At 34.8% G+C, this 22160-nt stretch overlaps 1 protein-coding gene across 1 annotated transcript; it reads left to right on the plus strand.

The window, feature by feature from the left end:
• The first annotated feature begins 1022 nt into the window (after positions 1–1022).
• On the plus strand, positions 1023–22022 carry LOC137393069 (transmembrane protein 72-like). The gene is made up of 6 exons (XM_068079466.1): positions 1023–1184; positions 3096–3156; positions 8441–8512; positions 8793–8941; positions 16358–16472; positions 21536–22022. Exons 1-6 carry the CDS (start codon positions 1100–1102, stop codon positions 21687–21689), a joined length of 636 nt encoding a protein of 211 aa, XP_067935567.1. The 5' UTR covers positions 1023–1099; the 3' UTR covers positions 21690–22022.
• Positions 22023–22160: the final 138 nt, after the last annotated feature.

A 22160-nucleotide genomic window follows, 5' to 3' on the forward strand; every position in this document is an offset into this window, starting at 1 on the left:
GGTCACAAATAGAACCCTGTATGGGTGCATGGCTTCCGTATGCAGTTACAAGTGTCTCGTGACCTTGGTTAATGTATGTGTACATTGTTATTCATTTCTGTCAGTATATGGCAGAATATACTACCACTGTACACTTTAGACAGCATCATTCATGATATCAGATCACAATAACTAGTTCTACCCTTGTCAAAACACGCGAGATTGAATTTGCCATCGTGTACCATTGCACGCACCACATGACTAACCAGTCTTTTTTACTTCTATGCTTGTTGCTGATGTTGAATTTATATGTAGCACATTATCATCATATTTCTTGTTTAATTTTTTCAAATATCGACTTTTGCTATGTACTATTATCACATGTGCATGAGCTGATATTTCAAACTCACAACTGACAAAACTGTTTTAGGTAAAAAATATAGAACATACATCTACAAACCCAAATCGGGTTTGATAGAAATTCCTTTTTAGCAAGTTTTTTGTACATTTCAACCACAAATGTGCAAGCTGGAAAGCTTGTGCTGAGGCATAGTATGAATTGGTAATTTTTTTACTTGGGTTGAGTATATTTGAGTTGTTAATGTAAAAATAGCTCAATTTCTTTATAGACCTGTTCAATTTAGTTTAGATTTTTAGAATAGAAATTTTATTTCCTTGAAAGTTCCGGATACATGACCACAAACTAGTATAAAAAAGTATTACAAAATTTTCCACTACGAACATTTTTTCAGCATTTTCATGCAAAGACAACACACTGAGTTTTTTCACCCATTCGTCTTGCAAAAGTCAGTTCAATTTGACAATGTAGTGCTAAAAGTTTTATGTATTTCTCTGTATTTCGCTTTATGTATGTGTATTTATTTTTTACGTATTTCTAGTCACTGAAATTTCTCTGTTTTGTGCTTGTGTGCCTGAAGCTTTAGACTTGAGCTACCTTGTAACCACGGAGTGTGTTTGCGTTCCACTGCAGTTAGGGAAGTACATTGAATGTGAAAAAACATGACAGCATATATTCTCTTCTCAAGAATAGATGGAAACTAGGATCTGATGCTAATGTCAAGTAAATGCAAAGCTTTTGACCAGTTGCAATATAGTCAGCATGGCTCTCAGCCCTCAACACAGACAGTTCTGTTCAGAATACTTTGTTTGGTTCTGCAGACTATGGGGCATAGCCACAGCGTTAGGTGGGTACATACATTGTATACTGGTAGAGGTCATAGCTACAGCGTTAGGTGAGTACATATATTGTATACTGGTAGAGTTCATAGCTACAGCGTTAGCTGGGTACATATATTGTATCCTGATAAAGATCATAGCTACGGCGTTAGGTGGGTACATACATTGTATACTGGTAGATATCATAGATACAGCGTTAGGTGGGTACATACACATGTATACTGGTAGATATCATAGATACAGCGTTAGGTTGGTACATACATTCTGTACTGGTAGAGTTCATAGCTACAACGTTAGGTGGGTACATACATCGTATACTGGTAGAGGTCATAACTACAGCATTAGGTGGGTACATACATTGTATACTAGCAGAGATAATTGCTATAGTGTTAGGTGAGTACATACATTGTATGCTGGTAGAAGTCATAGCTACAGCGTTAGGCGGGTACATACATTGTAAACTAGCAGAGATCATCGCTACAGCGTTAGGTGGGTACATGCATTCTATACTGGTAGAGTTCATAGCTACAGCGTTAGGTGGGTGCATACATTGTATATTGGTAGAGCAAATGTTATCTTGCGAATTATATTTATTGTTTGTAAACATATATATCTACAGTGTTTAATGGAAGTGTGTACTGTTTTGAAACATATGGGTTCCTTTTGTTGGATACATCTATGTATGTCTTGGACCTATGCATAAACTAAAGAAACTTTGCATATGTTGAAAGATGTTACAACAGATGTTACCAGAAGCAAAATTACTGCACAAAACTTCGGTCTTCAAACCTACTACATATTTGTTTCTGTCTTTCTGATCAAAGACCTTCAATAGAATATAACAATTTCATTTTAAAATACATTTTATTATTCACATTTTATAAATGTTTTTTTATATTTCATGTTGTTTTTTATGAAACGATCTGAATGTTCACAAGAGATACATTCAAAATTTTACATAAGAAGTTGATTTGTATTGATATTTGCTTTGTATACCAAAGCTGTTAAATGTTAGAGGAAATATTCCCAAAAAATACACAGTATTTAGTTTAATTCAATTCTCAGCCTAAAAGCCTAATAATAAATACTTGTAATTTTGCATAGAATTGAAACAAATGATTTATATAAAATTATGTAAAAAAATATTAGAAATTAAATTATAAAGTCATAATAGTTATGACCTTTGTTGGTGTTTTGTTGTTGATTTACTGATTTTGGCTTTGTGTTCTGGATCGGCACAAAATAAGCTAGGGTGCCTGGTTTTTTCTTTCAAAAGCATTGCATTTGCAGGAAAACATTCTTGGCAAACAATTTATAAACATTGTTCTCCGAGGTTGTTGGCAGGTTCAACTCATATTTTTAGGTTTTAGTAACTGTGAGCTAGTCATACGTAGGCTAATAAACATGTTGTTAGGAACGACCTGCTTTAAAAGCTTTGCAAAAAACCAAAGGATGTAGGTAGTAATAATGTCATATTAATAAATTATAAGTCTGCTCAGTAGGAAGTCGTTCAGCAATGTGTGATAGTCGGCTAAATGGCTATAACGCTGAAAATAATTACCCTTAATCATCGACCTGATGTACTGCTCGTGGGCAAGCATGCTGAATGATAACGAATTTCTTTATGAGGGAATACTTGTGTTTGTGTGTCTCGTAATGTTCAAAAAAGATGTGGACTGCCACTGACAAACATCTTGTTTTAAATTTTAAAACATTTATTGAGCCAGTTGAAATATAAATGTCTGCAAATTTTCTACACACTTTTTACATGATCAAAGGAGTGTAATATTTTTTCAGTAATTCTATTGCTAGTTCTTAGTAGGTTGGATGTTTTACTTTTCAGGAATTTGTGTATTTCTTACTTGTTCGGTCAGCGCTAGCTTAGGATGGTGCAAATAAGGCTGCTTGTTTTGTTGTAGTTCTCTGGGGGATAGGCATAGAAGTGGCATTTGACAAGGAGCTGGTTGGCTACTACATAATGTAAGTACTCTGTGAATATCTTCATATTTCTCTCTTCATTAGCCTCTGATCAACACGGTGCGTTTCTCTATTCTATTTGTTGATCAGAAACTTTCTCTAAGCAATTTTTTCTCTATTATTTGAATGGAAATAGACTTACTTTTAAAAATGAACTCGCATAAAAGTTAGTAGAGTTTATCAGAAAGTATCGGTATTTTTTCTATCATTTGCTATTGTTTTTGATGTTTGGGGTGATCTGACTGCCAGGATGTTTTAAGATATAAATCGACAAACCCTGATAACGGTTAATCGCTCAGATCAAGTGAAAGTGCAATTATGATGTCTATAGTTGTAAAGAGACTGACAGAATAGAGACACGTAATGCTGCACCTTGAATACAATTGCCTATAGTAACTAGTGACGTCATTTTACATGTATTTTTCTTTTGAGCATTTTAACTGCGATCAAGTTTTGCCGGGTTAAAATCTTGAAACGTCCTGGCAGTCAAATCATCTCAAACATCAAAAATAATCACAAATGATATAAAAATACCGAATCTGTTAAAGTTTTGTGTGAGCTCATTTTTAGTTGGGTATTCGAGTCTCTTCTTTATGTTGATAAAGTCTCACAGTTGTAACAGCATGTCATGACCCCCTAGTCATCACTCTCAGTATTATCCTCACCGCTTACTGATGAATACCAAAGGGACCTCTATTATAGTAGCAGTTTTGCCATGAGCTAGCCTCCGAGCAGTCTTTATCAACTCTGACATGTCACCTAATACAGTCCGGCCTCGGTTTTCGACCACAATCTGTTCTAAAAGCAACATGTTTGAATTTCGAGACGATTTTTTCACTACAAATAATTTTTACTATAATAAGAACTGTGTCCATCTGTTTGAAGGCAAGTTAAGAGCTTTATAAAAAAGATTGCCTTGCATGGTAATCGAACTCAGATGTTTCATTCTTCAGCCAGGCGCGCAAATCAAGCACTTTGCTGAATTGAAGAGTAATTGTGTACGTACTTATTACACCTGACACTCTTTCGCGGCTCACTGAATTGCTCGAGCACTAGTAGCAATAATTTTAATCCATCGCAAAACTAAGAAACGATTTTTTTAACCTTTTTACATACACTTTATATTAAGAGGGTAGGTAATGTATAGTGATTTCCTCACAAAGGCTCTATCGCTAGTCTTCGTTAGGCTGGGAAGTCTATTGCCATAGCAACTCGTACACTAGCCTAGTTTCCCCAGATCTTTGTGTAGAATGAAAGTGTACAAGTAGTTTGTGGGTTTTATTCTAGTAAAACGTAAATATGAAACAACACTTTAAAACAATACGCAAAACACAATATATATAGTCGGTATTCTATAGACCACAAGAACACATCTGCATATAATGTTGGAATACTAAAGATAACGGGACGGAGCACCTGTTGGCCATTGCGCAGCAGCATCAGCTTTCATCAGCTGTCTGTGAGGGTGTTCAAGTTACAGATTTTTGTTAGGCCTTCGAAGCAAAAATATCTCAAATTTTTTGTTTTGATACATTCGAAGATGAAAGTTTGACTTATTCTGGCCACACAAAACCATTGCTGGTCTACCTCGGATACTGAACTCTTCCAGTATTTATCACCTGTCCTGATATTTGGCTATACAAAACCATTGCTGGTTTACCTTGGATACTGAACTCTTCCAGCATTTATCACCTGTCTCCTGATATTTGGCTATACAAAAGCATTGCTGGTCTACCTTGGATACTGAACTCTTCCAGTATTTATCACCTGTCCTGATATTTGGCTATACAAAACCATTGCTGGTTTACCTTGGATACTGAACTCTTCCAGCATTTATCACCTGTCTCCTGATATTTGGCTATATAAAACCATTGCTGGCCTACCTCGGATACTGAACTCTTCCAGTATCTATCACCTGTCTCTTGATATTTGGCTATATAAAACCATTGCTGGCCTACCTCGGATACTGAACTCTTCCAGTATCTATCACCTGTCCTGATATTTGGCTATATAAAACCATTGCTGGCTACCTCGGATACTGAACTCTTCCAGTATTTATCACCTGTCCTGATATTTGGCTATACAAAACCATTGCTGGTCTACCTCGGATACTGAACTCTTCCAGTATTTATCACCTGTCCTGATATTTGGCTATATAAAACCATTGCTGGTTTACCTTGGATACTGAACTCTTCCAGTATCTATCACCTGTCTCTTGATATTTGGCTATATAAAACCATTGCTGGTCTACCTCGGATACTGAACTCTTCCAGTATTTATCACCTGTCTCCTGATATTTGGCTATATAAAACCATTGCTGGTCTACCTCGGATACTGAACTCTTCCAGTATTTATCACCTGTCTCTTGATATTTGGCTATATAAAACCATTGCTGGCCTACCTCGGATACTGAACTCTTCCAGTATCTATCACCTGTCCTGATATTTGGCTATATAAAACCATTGCTGGCCTACCTCGGATACTGAACTCTTCCAGTATTTATCACCTGTCCTGATATTTGGCTATACAAAACCATTGCTGGTTTACCTTGGATACTGAACTCTTCCAGTATCTATCACCTGTCTCTTGATATTTGGCTATATAAAACCATTGCTGGTCTACCTCGGATACTGAACTCTTCCAGTATTTATCACCTGTCTCCTGATATTTGGCTATATAAAACCATTGCTGGTCAACCTCGGATACTGAACTCTTCCAGTATTTATCACCTGTCCTGATATTTGGCTATATAAAACCATTGCTGGTCAACCTCGGATACTGAACTCCCCCAGTATTTATCACCTGTCTCCTGATATTTGGCTATACAAAACCGTTGCTGGTCTACCTCGGATACTGAACTCTTCCAGTATTTATCACCTGTCTCTTGATATTTGGCTATATAAAACCATTGCTGGTCTACCTTGGATACCGAACTCTTCCAGTATCTATCACCTGTCTCTTGATATTTGGCTATATAAAACCATTGCTGGTCTACCTCGGATACTGAACTCTTCCAGTATTTATCACCTGTCTCCTGATATTTGGCTATATAAAACCATTGCTGGTCTACCTTGGATACCGAACTCTTCCAGTATCTATCACCTGTCTCTTGATATTTGGCTATACAAAACCGTTGGGATTGGCTTCCATGGATACTGAACTTGCTCATTCACCTTCCATTGTTAACTTTTTATTCTCAATATAATAAATGGCTGTTATCAATCATGGGTAGGAACATTTGGCATTTTTGCCAAAATCGGTGAATATTTATGGAGATTTACACAAATCACATCTTGTTTACAGAGAGCAGTATTGCTGACTATCAGGGGTCAGTTGTTGATCTGTCATCCTTTGTATCACTTGTGATTCCATCAAGTACATAGAGTTGGGCTTGATATTGTGTTTACTATTCATAAGGGTCACTTGAAAGAGATGGGGTTGCGACAATTTAGAATCCTTGTATAGTGATAACTTGTTTTAAGTTTAAATTAAAAACAAGTTTCGATTTTCTTCTCTCAATTTTTTTTGTGTTCAAATGGTGCCGATTATGCATTGTATTACCCTTTTCACTGCTTCTTACAAGTGTGTGTAATGAAGAATTGGTCTGCTTTCGTTGTTATATTGCAGCTAAAGATTTGAGATGTTGCATGTGTGGTTTTCATAATGTTTTAAATGTTACACAAAAAATTAATTCTTTAGCAACAATGAACTTTGCTGACTGATAAAAGTTTTTACTTTAATAAAATATGACTATAATGAGAAAAAACGAAAAATGATATTAACACGTACTTCAAGTAATTTATAACACCGCTTCTACAATTATTTATTGTAAGATTTTTCTGTGATGGACATGAGACTATCAGAACCAGGTTTGGCAAAAGGCTTTATTAAAAAACAGCAGCATTATAATAATGCATTATACGTCTCATGAAGCTTTTGGGTTGGCTGAATGGATAGTCAGCTATAGCAGGGGTTCAAATTTGTTATTAACCTGCGACGTTGTTCATGCCAGTGTGTCGAATTATTATAAATTACTTCGCAAGTGAATTATTTTGAATTGAAATTACCAAAGTCACTTTCCCAAAATTCACATACATTTCTGATGACACCTAACCTTTAGAAAAGAGGGAAGTCAGAGGTGGTCTCTTCATATTGCAACAAAAAACTTTCTTTTAACCTATATTAATAAATACTAGTGTCTGTCTGTTTATCTGTGTAAACACTCTGCGTTTTCATATTCTTTTGCCGTTTTCATCCCAATTCTACCCACACATGTTCTGTGCCTTCCACCAGGTTGCTAGAAATATTTGGTTCTAAAACTCTTTCTGGTCCCTAATAACCAGCCACTTAAACACGCACCTGTGGGCTATCTGCTGGATAATAAAAGAAATTGTGTGAATCGCTGACTTACTGCTAGTTAGGAAGAATTCCCTTACGTGTAATTTATAATTGTTTGGCATGCTTGCCTGTGAGTAGCAACGAGGGTCAGTGGCATGCACAAACCGTAATTAGCTATGTAGTCAATTGTCTATATGGCTAACTAAGAACTATGCTATGGTCAATGCATTTTTACTTAGCTAATTCTTTTTGTATAATTTTTTTGTAAAACTGTATCTAGGATAGCTTAACATTGGTAACAAAATCAAATTCATTGATTCCATTTGGTTACCAATGTTGAGCTATATTGGAAACACTGTAGTTTTATCCTATGCAGTGTTAACAATATCAAGTTTAAACGTTCAGATCAATTGAAAGTGCCTTCTGCACGTATTTGTATTCTCTTATCAATTTTACGCCGAATAAGGATAAAAATCTGTTCAGCTTCAAATGTTTTCACATATTTATCTTTTGTTTGTTTGTTTTAAGGTGATGTCATGACTGAATCAGGCATGCATAGTAACTAGTTGACTGACATGGTAACTTGCGTAAATTTTAGAACTCTTGTTTGTGATTGGCTAATTGTAAAATGTAACAAAATTATTTGTGGAGACGGACAAAGACCAATGTGAAATTGTAACACAATTCAATTAATCGAGTCCCTGATATGTCGCTCTGGAGGTTTGACAAATTGATGAAAAGTTTTGCTGTGTTGGGTGTGGATCGCTATGGTTGCAAAGGTTGCTATGGGAAAACTCACCGTCAAAATGATCAATGCATTTGTAGTTGCTCTTGGAGTTTTATGAATTCCGTGTGTCTCTCCATTTCAACTGTTGCTTTGGTTTATTGTGCATAATGTGATATCAGCCAATCAAGAAAGGATGCTAAAGTGCATGGTGGTCTGTTGCAGTGGCGTGGCAGCTGTTATGTCTGGCTTCGAAACAATGTTTCTTGTACACTACGTTGTCAAGGAGTGTCAAACGTAAGGTTAAACACTATTCTTATCTTATTATTATTATTGTTTCAGTCATTTTAGAGGATGTTTCACATGAGAATCGCATCACTAGTGTTATAAAAGCTCTTATTGGTGAAACATTATCACCCACAGTTCAGGTGGCATCTTCGTTTACAGAATATAGCATCAACAATGATGTGTCATGTCTAGTAAATGAGTGTTAACAAAGGAAATTGCTTTATTCCATGTTCATATGAAATAGACCAAAGGCTACAAACAACTGTCCTTATTTTACTGTGTATTCCAGTGACTGCAACAAGTCATGCCTGTCATGTTGGAGTTGTTTTCTCACCTTCGATGACTGGAAGAAATCTTTACTGTATATAGCACTTTCCGTATTCTGCTTAATACGCAACTTTTTGTTGGAAGGAGAGGCTTGGATGTCTATGATAGCAGGTGAGTAGCGGGTTTTTGTCTTAGCATTCTTGTATTTTAACACTTTGAAGCTTAGGCCCAAATTAATTTGGGGAGTTGTCTTCCCATCTGATCCTACTCCGAAGTAAACTCATCTGCATAGTTTCACTTTGATCTTTTTCTGCACCTTTGGTTTAAATACAAGTTTTGGTCACTTTGTGTGTGATACATTTTATTCCAAATATCAATATAATTCCAAAGTTTCAAATTGATTGGAGTAGTAGTTATTAGATATTGCTAAGATATCAATTGCATTTCTAATCAACCAAGAGATTGAAAATGGCTGCTGACAGAACATTAGTTTCTAGTGACACACTGATTAAAATCTTTGGTATTAATTCGGGGAGTTGTCTTCCCATCTGTTTCACTTTATTTTTCTGTACTTTTGGTTTAAATACAAGTTTTGGTCACTTTGTGTGTGATACGTTATCAATATAATGTCAAAGTTTCAAATTGATTGGAGTTCTTAGTTCTTAGATATTGCTAAGATATCGAGGGCATTTCTAATCGACCAAGAAATTCTCAATTAAGAATTACTAATTCTTTGAAACCAGCAAAGAAATGAAAAATGGCTGCCGACAGAACATTAGTTTCTAGTGACACACTGATTAAAATTCTTGGTAATGAAGGCTCAACAATGAAAAAGCCTGAAGACTTCTTGTCTTTAGCAGCAAGAGATTTACACTAAAACTAGTTGTTTATCTATTCATAGCAAGTATACACACTCTATTAGACTAGTTGCTTATCTATTCATAGCAAGTACACACTCTATTAGACTAGTTGTTTATCTATTCATAGCAAGTATACACACTCTATTAGACTAGTTGTTTATCTATTCATAGCAAGTATACACACTCTATTAGACTAGTTGTTTATCTATTCATAGCAAGTATACACACTCTATTAGACTAGGTGTTTATCTATTCATAGCAAGTACACACTCTATTAGACTAGGTGTTTATCTATTCATAGCAAGTACACACTCTATTAGACTAGTTGTTTATCTATTCATAGCAAGTACACACTCTATTAGACTAGTTGTTTATCTATTCATAGCAAGTACACACACTCTATTAGACTAGTTGTTTATCTATTCATAGCAAGTACACACTCTATTAGACTAGTTGTTTATCTATTCATAGCAGGTACACACACTCTATTAGACTAGTTGTTTATCTATTCATAGCAAGTACACACACTCTATTAGACTAGTTGTTTATCTATTCATAGCAAGTACACACTCTATTAGACTAGTTGTTTATCTATTCATAGCAAGTACACACACTCTATTAGACTAGGTGTTTATCTATTCATAGCAAGTACACACTCTGTTAGACTAGTTGTTTATCTATTCATAGCAAGTACACACACTCTATTAGACTAGTTGTTTATCTATTCATAGCAAGTACACACACTCTATTAGACTAGGTGTTTATCTATTCATAGCAAGTACACACACTCTATTAGACTAGGTGTTTATCTATTCATAGCAAGTACACACTCTGTTAGACTAGTTGTTTATCTATTCATAGCAAGTACACACTCTATTAGACTAGTTGTTTATCTATTCATAGCAAGTACACACACTCTATTAGACTAGTTGTTTATCTATTCATAGCAAGTACACACTCTATTAGACTAGTTGTTTATCTATTCATAGCAAGTACACACACTCTATTAGACTAGTTGTTTATCTATTCATAGCAAGTACACACACTGTTAGACTAGTTGTTTATCTATTCATAGCAAGTACACACACTCTATTAGACTAGGTGTTTATCTATTCATAGCAAGTACACACACTCTATTAGACTAGGTGTTTATCTATTCATAGCAAGTACACACACTCTATTAGACTAGGTGTTTATCTATTCATAGCAAGTACACACACTCTATTAGACTAGGTGTTTATCTATTCATAGCAAGTACACACACTCTATTAGACTAGGTGTTTATCTATTCATAGCAAGTACACACACTCTATTAGACTAGGTGTTTATCTATTCATAGCAAGTATACACACTCTATTAGACTAGTTGCTTATCTATTCATAGCAAGTACACACTCTATTAGACTAGTTGTTTATCTATTCATAGCAAGTATACACACTCTATTAGACTAGTTGTTTATCTATTCATAGCAAGTATACACACTCTATTAGACTAGTTGTTTATCTATTCATAGCAAGTACACACTCTATTAGACTAGTTGTTTATCTATTCATAGCAAGTACACACTCTATTAGACTAGTTGTTTATCTATTCATAGCAAGTACACACACTCTATTAGACTAGTTGTTTATCTATTCATAGCAAGTACACACACTCTATTAGACTAGTTGTTTATCTATTCATAGCAAGTACACACACTCTATTAGACTAGGTGTTTATCTATTCATAGCAAGTATACACACTCTATTAGACTAGTTGTTTATCTATTCATAGCAAGTACACACTCTATTAGACTAGTTGTTTATCTATTCATAGCAGGTACACACACTCTATTAGACTAGTTGTTTATCTATTCATAGCAAGTATACACACTCTATTAGACTAGTTGTTTATCTATTCATAGCAAGTATACACACTCTATTAGACTAGTTGTTTATCTATTCATAGCAAGTACACACACTCTATTAGACTAGGTGTTTATCTATTCATAGCAAGTACACACTCTATTAGACTAGTTGTTTATCTATTCATAGCAAGTACACACTCTATTAGACTAGTTGTTTATCTATTCATAGCAGGTACACACACTCTATTAGACTAGTTGTTTATCTATTCATAGCAAGTATACACACTCTATTAGACTAGTTGTTTATCTATTCATAGCAAGTATACACACTCTATTAGACTAGTTGTTTATCTATTCATAGCAAGTACACACACTCTATTAGACTAGTTGTTTATCTATTCATAGCAAGTACACACTCTATTAGACTAGTTGTTTATCTATTCATAGCAAGTACACACACTCTATTAGACTAGGTGTTTATCTATTCATAGCAAGTACACACTCTGTTAGACTAGTTGTTTATCTATTCATAGCAAGTACACACACTCTATTAGACTAGTTGTTTATCTATTCATAGCAAGTACACACACTCTATTAGACTAGGTGTTTATCTATTCATAGCAAGTACACACACTCTATTAGACTAGGTGTTTATCTATTCATAGCAAGTACACACTCTGTTAGACTAGTTGTTTATCTATTCATAGCAAGTACACACACTCTATTAGACTAGTTGTTTATCTATTCATAGCAAGTATACACACTCTATTAGACTAGTTGTTTATCTATTCATAGCAAGTACACACTCTATTAGACTAGTTGTTTATCTATTCATAGCAAGTACACACACTCTATTAGACTAGTTGTTTATCTATTCATAGCAAGTACACACACTCTATTAGACTAGTTGTTTATCTATTCATAGCAAGTACACACACTCTATTAGACTAGGTGTTTATCTATTCATAGCAAGTACACACTCTATTAGACTAGTTGTTTATCTATTCATAGCAAGTACACACACTCTATTAGACTAGGTGTTTATCTATTCATAGCAAGTACACACACTCTATTAGACTAGGTGTTTATCTATTCATAGCAAGTACACACACTCTATTAGACTAGGTGTTTATCTATTCATAGCAAGTATACACACTCTATTAGACTAGTTGCTTATCTATTCATAGCAAGTACATACTCTATTAGACTAGTTGTTTATCTACTCATAGCAAGTATACACACTCTATTAGACTAGTTGTTTATCTATTCATAGCAAGTACACACACTCTATTAGACTAGTTGTTTATCTATTCATAGCAAGTACACACTCTATTAGACTAGTTGTTTATCTATTCATAGCAAGTACACACACTCTATTAGACTAGGTGTTTATCTATTCATAGCAAGTACACACTCTGTTAGACTAGTTGTTTATCTATTCATAGCAAGTACACACACTCTATTAGACTAGTTGTTTATCTATTCATAGCAAGTACACACACTCTATTAGACTAGGTGTTTATCTATTCATAGCAAGTACACACTCTATTAGACTAGTTGTTTATCTATTCATAGCAAGTACACACACTCTATTAGACTAGGTGTTTATCTATTCATAGCAAGTACACACTCTATTAGACTAGGTGTTTATCTATTCATAGCAAGTACACACACTCTATTAGACTAGGTGTTTATCTATTCATAGCAAGTACACACTCTGTTAGACTAGTTGTTTATCTATTCATAGCAAGTACACACACTGTATTAGACTAGTTGTTTATCTATTCATAGCAAGTATACACACTCTATTAGACTAGTTGTTTATCTATTCATAGCAAGTACACACTCTATTAGACTAGTTGTTTATCTATTCATAGCAAGTACACACACTCTATTAGACTAGGTGTTTATCTATTCATAGCAAGTACACACACTCTATTAGACTAGGTGTTTATCTATTCATAGCAAGTACACACACTCTATTAGACTAGGTGTTTATCTATTCATAGCAAGTACACACATTCTATTAGACTAGGTGTTTATCTATTCATAGCAAGTACACACACTCTATTAGACTAGTTGTTTATCTATTCATAGCAAGTACACACATTCTATTAGACTAGGTGTTTATCTATTCATAGCAAGTACACACACTCTATTAGACTAGTTGTTTATCTATTCATAGCAAATACACACACTCTATTAGACTAGGTGTTTATCTATTCATAGCAAGTACACACACTCTATTAGACTAGGTGTTTATCTATTCATAGCAAGTACACACACTCTATTAGACTAGGTGTTTATCTATTCATAGCAAGTACACACACTCTATTAGACTAGGTGTTTATCTATTCATAGCAAGTACACACACTCTATTAGACTAGTTGTTTATCTATTCATAGCAAGTACACACACTCTATTAGACTAGGTGTTTATCTATTCATAGCAAGTATACACACTCTATTAGACTAGGTGTTTATCTATTCATATTAAGTACACACACTCTATTAGACTAGGTGTTTATCTATTCATAGCAAGTACACACACTCTATTAGACTAGTTGTTTATCTATTCATAGCAAGTACACACACTCTATTAGACTAGGTGTTTATCTATTCATAGCAAGTACACACACTCTATTAGACTAGGTGTTTATCTATTCATAGCAAGTACACACTCTATTAGACTAAGTGTTTATCTATTCATAGCAAGTACACACACTCTATTAGACTAGTTGTTTATCTATTCATAGCAAGTATACACACTCTATTAGACTAGGTGTTTATCTATTCATAGCAAGTACACACACTCTATTAGACTAGGTGTTTATCTATTCATAGCAAGTACACACACTCTATTAGACTAGGTGTTTATCTATTCATAGCAAGTACACACACTCTATTAGACTAGGTGTTTATCTATTCATAGCAAGTACACACACTCTATTAGACTAGGTGTACTGCAATCATTATGTTTCTTGAGATACCTCTAGAGTCTAGAACATCACTTCTTTAAAAGATTAAAAACCACTTGCTCTATTTTATTTCTGCTTCATTATTTTCTACATTCTTTGTTTAAAGGTTTACCTGCAACAAAATTCACATTACAGTTAATTGGTATTAGAAGGTTCACCATGTCTTACTCTGTTGTGTTGTAGGTGCAAAATATGTGGAAATGTGATTACAAGCTCTTAAAAGCTCAAAAATCAGCAGTTAATCACAGCCATCACAAAAACGCGGCAGTTTGGAATCTCTTTATTTTGATGATGTTCTCAAACACTTTGGTTATTGTTTTGACAGGTGATGTTATCACGTGAAATTAAAGGCCAGTAAAAGGCTCAATTTGAAATGTCTCGTAGCACTAGTTTATGACAAACGCTTCAGGTTCTACCGAAAAGCCTGTATCAAATATAGATGCTCGCTACTTTACAGTTTCGTTTCAGCCTGGTCTAATCGTCTAGTCGTAATCTGATCATGTGATCCATACTTCCTGCCAAATAGCGCGGAAAATTTCTGCAACATTTTATTATTATCACAGGTGACCAACAGGCTTGTCATGTTTATCAGAGTCTATCATGATGTTTATCATGTTTATATGCACTCCTTCGAGCTAAGGTTACAAAATTAAATGAATTTTCACGCTAGGTTTTGCGATATCAGTACTCAGTGACAGCATTACAATGATGATGAACTAGACGCGTAAGGACAATGGACATGGTTTTATTGAATGGGTGAAGTATATTTGTGAAAATATTTTAAAAAATGAGGTTGTATGAAAGTGTAAACAGAAGCCATTGTGTTCAAGTGCGTCCCATTCTCACGCTTCGTCGTTTGGTTTAAAATGCCATTTTTTTAGCTTCATCATCAGATGTTGGATTTTTTAAAGTGTCAACAGATCGGGTATTAGAATCAGGAGTTGACTATGAATATGCGGTGGTCAATCTCTAAATCTTCATGTACAGCAATCGTAGTTGGACACCCGATTTTGTAGTTTATTTTAACATTATTCTCTCTCAGACAACGATAAAACTATGCAATAACAGGAGCTGATCAACACAAATAATTTGCCATTTTCAGCACCTTGTCTGTCTCCGATTATGCTCAGCCTCCTAACTTGTGTTTGCTATCAGTGAACAGATGAACTTCTTTCCTTTCCAGTGAGTTAAGGATGAACATACACAAGATTTTATTCAAAAGCATCGATATTTTTTATCATAGTGATTGTTTTTGATGTTGGAGGTGATCTGACTGTCAGGATGTTTATAGATTAAAATCGACAAAACTTGATCCTGGTTAAAACGCTCAGATCAAGTGAAAATGCCTTCTGCACTTATTTTTCTTCTCTTATCAATTTTACTCCAAAGTAAGGATAAAACAAAACAAACTCCAAACAAGGCAAGGATAAAAATCTGTTCAGCTTCAAATGTTTTCACATACATGTATTTATCTTTTGTTTGTTTTTTTAAAGCGATGTTATGACCGAATCAGGCATGCATAATAACTAGTTGACAGACCTGGTAACTTTTGCGCAAATTTTAGAACTCCTGTTTGCGATTGGCTAATTGTAAAATGTAACAATATTTTTTGTTGAGACCGATAAGGAGCAATGCGAAACCATCACACAATTCAATTAATCGAGTCCATGATTTGTCGCTCTGAAGGTTTGACAAATTAATGAAAAATTTTGCTTTGTTGGATGTAGGCTGCTATGGTTGCAAAGGCTGCTATAGGAAAACTTTCTGTCAAATTCCTTTGTTATAGCTTTTGATGCCGGCAGCCTTATTCCAAATCTTAGTGTAGACTTGTTATGGATTGGTGCGCTTGCCATCTCAGTTGACTTAGGTGAGTGGAAGCAGGTTTTCAGATTTGATGTTTGTAGGTATCATGCTACTGTTGGCAGCGTTCTTCTACATGATAAAGAGCTTTACAAATAGTCGTATTTATTTACCAGCCGAGCCACAAGATCATGACCCTTCAACGAATAGCTATAACAGGTATGTGAGTTACGGCAAGGCACTAGTTACACCATCGTACCTGCGTGTCTTGTTCGTTTTAATGCTTCTGCAAAAACAAGATTTGTGGTTATCAAGGCATCTAACAAGTATTTGGTTTGAAAGGGAGCAAAAATTTGGAAATTTAGTAGTTTAATGTTTTTAAAAAAAGGAGTATGTTAATATTCATAAAAGTTGCACCTTGTTGTTGTATTTTTTGATGCATTGAGCGCTGGTATAGCTTCAAGAATTATTTGGGGTGTAATACAGACGTTTCACTCGGCGGTATTAAAATTAATAAAGTTCAATAAATTAATTTCATTATCTTAATTAATAAATTTAATGCAATTAGAAATAAGTAAGGCAATAAATTTGCAGTGCCTTTGATCATACATATTGCAAGTTGAATCAATGCTTACTAAGTATTGGTTTTGGCTCATAAAATCTAACAACTATAATATAACAATGTTATGCTATGACATATCGAATCACCATTTATCTAGCATGTGAATATATATCAATATATATAATAAATATCTGCTACAACAGAAATAGTTTCTAACTTTTGTTAGAACACTTGAAAAGTGTTTAGATATACACATTCCGACTGTCAAGAGGCCGTCCTGACACGTGAAGCTCTTTCTTGTCACAAACTCAAGGCAGCCGCTGTCACTAATCTTGTTACATAGTCTTAGATTCACTGCAGTAGGCAGATCGTAGGTTAGTGCTAGCTGAGATATGATGCATGTGCGCCGTACACCACTTAGAACTTTTAAGTCTCTCTGCCTTAACACCTGCTATTCAGTTGGCACTAACTTGTCTCACTGAATAGCTTATAGGAGGTTAAAGTTCATGCTGGCAGCATCCTTATATGTTGATAAAAAAGTTAATATGTGATGATGCTGCAGTGATCTAATAATCTATACTACGCGGCTGTCCAAAGCCACGGGTGGAGGTTTGGGAAAAGAGATTGCACGGAACAGGATTCGAACCTACAATTTTCAGTATGGCAGACCAATATTCTAACAACTGCATCGATCCACCCACTGGCATCAGAACAATTGTATGTATAGTTAGTACACCGGATGATCTCTTATGGCACTTGCAGCTGCCAGGCTACTTGTAATAACAATAATGATAGCTGAGCAGTTCTTTAGAATTCTATTATTGACGGTTTTGGAACAGTTTCAACACGGTTGCATTGTCATCGCAAAAGTATTGTTTGTTAAGGTAATAGAGCAGGTTAAAAAAATCTTAGTAGATGGTTTTAGTAAGAGTGCCTCTATCTATTCGCCTCTATATGGAGTCACTTACAGTCACTTACATTTATTTACAGTCGAATCTTGGCATACAAAGTTGAAATACTCGCTTCATATGTTGAAATTGTCACATGCTAGAGCAAATATTTGTATGCAAATACATTTTAACTTGTTTTATTTATCCCACTGTCGTAAAATAGCAATAAATACCTAATATATATACCATATATAATATATACTCTAATATATATACACCATTATAGCACTAAAAGAAAAGCGCTATATAATCTATGTGAAAGCTCAAATTGAAAGAAACTAAATCATATGTGAAAACTAAAATTTAAGCTTTACATGTAATTGTGACAATAAAAACCTCTCACTGATATTTACTTTATTAATTTAATTAATAAAGTAAATATCATTAAGAGGTTTTTATTGTCACTCTACTTTTGGCACGTGAATAGAAGCGTAGTCTAGGGCTAGAGGGAGTTATAGAAATATTGAACTAGTTCAATTTAAATTTAAACTAACTTGGTGTACATACTGTAAAACCTCTAATTGAATGCCATGGCGCTCTATTTTTCAATCCTTCCCCTATAGTGGCGGTCAATTGGAGGCGACGTTCAAATAGAGCCTGGCGGTGTATTTTTCAAATGGATTGTTTGAATTTTCGGAAGATAAATTAAGCCCTATTACGGGTGAATCGAATGTCGCCTATACTTTGCTTTTTTTCCGGTGGAACGGTATTAAACCTTTTGGATTCAATAAACCTGCTAACTTACCTCCAACTTGTCAAAGATCTCTTAATACATTTGCATCGAGAAACCGAGAAATATCTCTTTCAGTTGATATTTATTGCTTGCAAATAACCTGCCATGATATTATTGCCTATGTCCTTTGCAGTTTGTTGGGATTTTCAATTTTTATTTCATTCTTAATTTGAAGACATATTTTTATTTTATAACTACAGTATATTTAACAATGTTGCATAAAAGCTCATTGCACCCATTGATATGTTTGCCACAGTTTGCAGCCAAAACTAGCTTTTTACGTGCAGTAGAAGTGGAGTTATGAGCATCGATCCATTGTAAGCCGTGTTAAGATAGCCGCAAGGATGCTATTAAATAACATGCTATAAATCTGCTTATTTATAATATATACAATAGTAATCTATCAAGTGATACAAATATATATTCATGAACAAGTGACATAAATGAACCATACTTATATTACATGCAGAAACAAAAATTAACATTTGCAAAACAAAAATATTTCCATCGTTTGCTCGGATAGCTGCGTTCTGATTGTCGTTTTCAAACAACTTGTAGTTGTCCAATACCTTTCATAATTTCTTCTAGCCTCAACTCTTTTTATGCACTGCTGAGCTAGTCGATATTATCGTCCAAACAATTTTTTGAGAGAGCAAAACTCTTAACATAAATGCAACACTTAACACATTTAACACAAATGCAACGCGTAAAGGTTTCCTCGCTAAACGTAACCTTTGGCCTAAAACTTGCAAATCATTTTTATATGCATGTTCTTCGAAGTATTAAGACCGCTTTAAACAAAAAACTACTATTAGCCTGAGACAGTTAGTAATTATTTCTACGGCGTTGCTTTCAAAGTTCATCTACCAACATAAATTTAAACCGCTTTTCATATATGTAGGCTACTTCGAAGTAGAAAGACCGCATTAAACAAGGAGCTACTATTAGCCCGAGACCATTTTTGATTATTTCTATGGTGTTGCTTTCAAAGTTTCAACTAAAAAAAGCGAAAAGCTTTGGAGTTGGACAACGAAAGAATTGATTGTTATTAGTGTACACGGTTCATCACGGTTCATTATTAATACAGTTTTGTGGACACTTTCTACTGATCACTTGATATTATGGGTTCATAAAGATCAAAAATAATCAAAGTGGTAGTCAAATGGAGGTGGTGTTCAAATAGAGGGTGGCGCTCTATTAGAGGTTTTAAGATATTTTAAGGTAGGTTTTACATTGTCTTTTAATTTGTCTCAGTTTTTCTACTTTTACTTGCAAGACTGGCATTATGACCAATTTCGATTGTCGTATTCTAAAAAATAATTTAGATTGTCCTGATTAAAGTTTCCTTAGATTATATATCAAAAAGTTTGTATATAGGTGTGGTTTTAAGTCGAGGCTGGACTGCACCGATTTACAAAACCGCTGTGTTTTGAGAAAGTACTTTATATATTGATAGTACAATTCGCTCAAATTTCATTTTTATATTGAAAAATTCATACATCGGTGTGAATTGAATGTCTGACTGTATGCGGAGATAAAATTCTTTAAAAGTTGTCTTTATGGAAATATTTATGCCCAAAATTGAATGTTTGGCTTGAGCGAAACTTGTTTCCATTTCACTTATTTGTTACAAAAAGTCAAACAATATATTTTGTGATCAAAGTTTAAAGACTAATAAGTTTGAAGACATTCATTACACGTTGAACCTTGTTTGACTGGTTTCTGGAGTTGGAAGGGGAGCACAAGCTCTTGAGTTTTGTGACGGCTCTCGTATAAGATGTGACGAACGACGGTGCATCCCCGGGCGACGATGTCCCTATTATACAATTTTTCGCCTTACGATGTGAAACACGATGTTTTTTGCCTCCACCATACGACATTTTCGCCAGATGATATCAACAAAACTTTCTCTCGAAGTTGCAATTTGGCAGTCGGTGTGCCGAATACATCGAAATAACAAAAATGTCGACATGCTATTTACCAAAATCCCTCTCACAACTTAAATTCAAAGTTTATGTTATATGTCTGTCTTGAAGGTCAGAACTCCATACGGTACATACTGTTCATAGTGATGTTATATTTTATTGCAGATCATAACCATTATATGCACTAAAGTTACTGTAGGTAACTATAGTTACCAAGGCTACTATATTATTTTGTTACTAATGTTTAATATGTACAGTACTTATATAATATTTTGATGATTTTTACTAGGGGGTGTTTGAATTAGATAATTATTATGGGCTTCTATACCCCTCTATACAACAATTTTGCCTTACGATGCCAACACTGGAACGAGTTAAAATCATATGGCGAGGGCGCACTGTATTGTAGACTCTTTGCGTGGAATGTTTACCATCTGAAACGAGATCCATTGAGTTTGAAAACGTTAAAATCGACAGGAAATTCTCAAAATTTTCTGGTAAATCATAAAACTGTGGGTTTATGATTTCTGATTATGAGCCTGATAAAATTCCATAGTTGGATCAGGTAAAAAGTGTATGGGAACTTCCATTTGGCTAGGGTATAATTATTTTGATCTGGTTGTCAGAAGACAGCTGTAGCCTGGATAGCTGAAACAAAACATTTCACTGACCACCGGCATTTTGCCATGTCCTGCCTGAGCTGCTCAGGTATGCAAATAAATACTAGATATTTAAAGACGAATATGTTAGGCTAATAAATTGGACTTTAGTCTAATTTTATTGTTATGCAACCCGCGAGAAGTTGAACATTTTCTGCATTTTCTTGCTAAATGTCCTGTTGCTGGTGCTACTGGTGATAGTTTGCTGCTAAATTTGGTGAAAATATTATGAAAAAGCTAAAGGAAATCAAGTTCGCCTTGCTTTGGACTGTGATTATTTTTAAAAAGCATTTTATGCTTCTAGGCATTCATGTATCACAAACTTGTCAATTATTGCGTCATAGACATATGGAACCAGTTTTTGTATGCAAAGTGGCGTAAAAGTCACCACACTTTGCGTTTAGCTGTTTATGTCAAAATGTGTCTGCAGCTTTCACTTGTTCCCATTTGCAGAGTGGATCGAAGTGGGGAAGATTTAGGCTCTGCAGGTTCAATAACAAATGATTTACCACCCAACTTGGGAGACAATGTATCAATACGTAGTGGTGCTGCCCTGCTCGGCAATGACCAATCAATGGCTGAACAGTCCGGCATCATGGAGGCATGATCCAAATTGACATTAGCTGTCGTTTCTTGTGCCATACCCTGCGCAGCTGTGCTTCCCAACTTACCCTCGCTAATGAGTTGGTTTGGCTTTCGTCCAAACCATTGACTTCCTAACCAGCTGATAATAACGCTAGATTGTCAACATGTCCTTAATTTACAGTCATCTTTTTCTATTCGGAGTTATCTTCTCTACAGTTGACTCGTAATCTCAGTCTAATCTCTAAATGACCAAAAGCAGACTAATTTTAGACACATTAATCTCAAGTTTATTTTTTCCATTTTCCCTTTTGTCATGTTGCATGTATGCGTTCATATATGTGTTCATGTTTGTGTTCATGTTTATCTAATCATTTTTACTATTCTCGTCTGTAGCCATTATGCTTACCCTGTGATATACATGTAGGAGCTCGGGATGAGCTCACTCCAGCTGTTCACTAACTTACATAAGTGATTGTCAGTCTGTCTTGGTGAA

This window comes from Watersipora subatra, chromosome 4, assembly GCF_963576615.1.
Source record: "Watersipora subatra chromosome 4, tzWatSuba1.1, whole genome shotgun sequence".
Lineage (NCBI taxonomy): Eukaryota > Metazoa > Bryozoa > Gymnolaemata > Cheilostomatida > Watersiporidae > Watersipora > Watersipora subatra.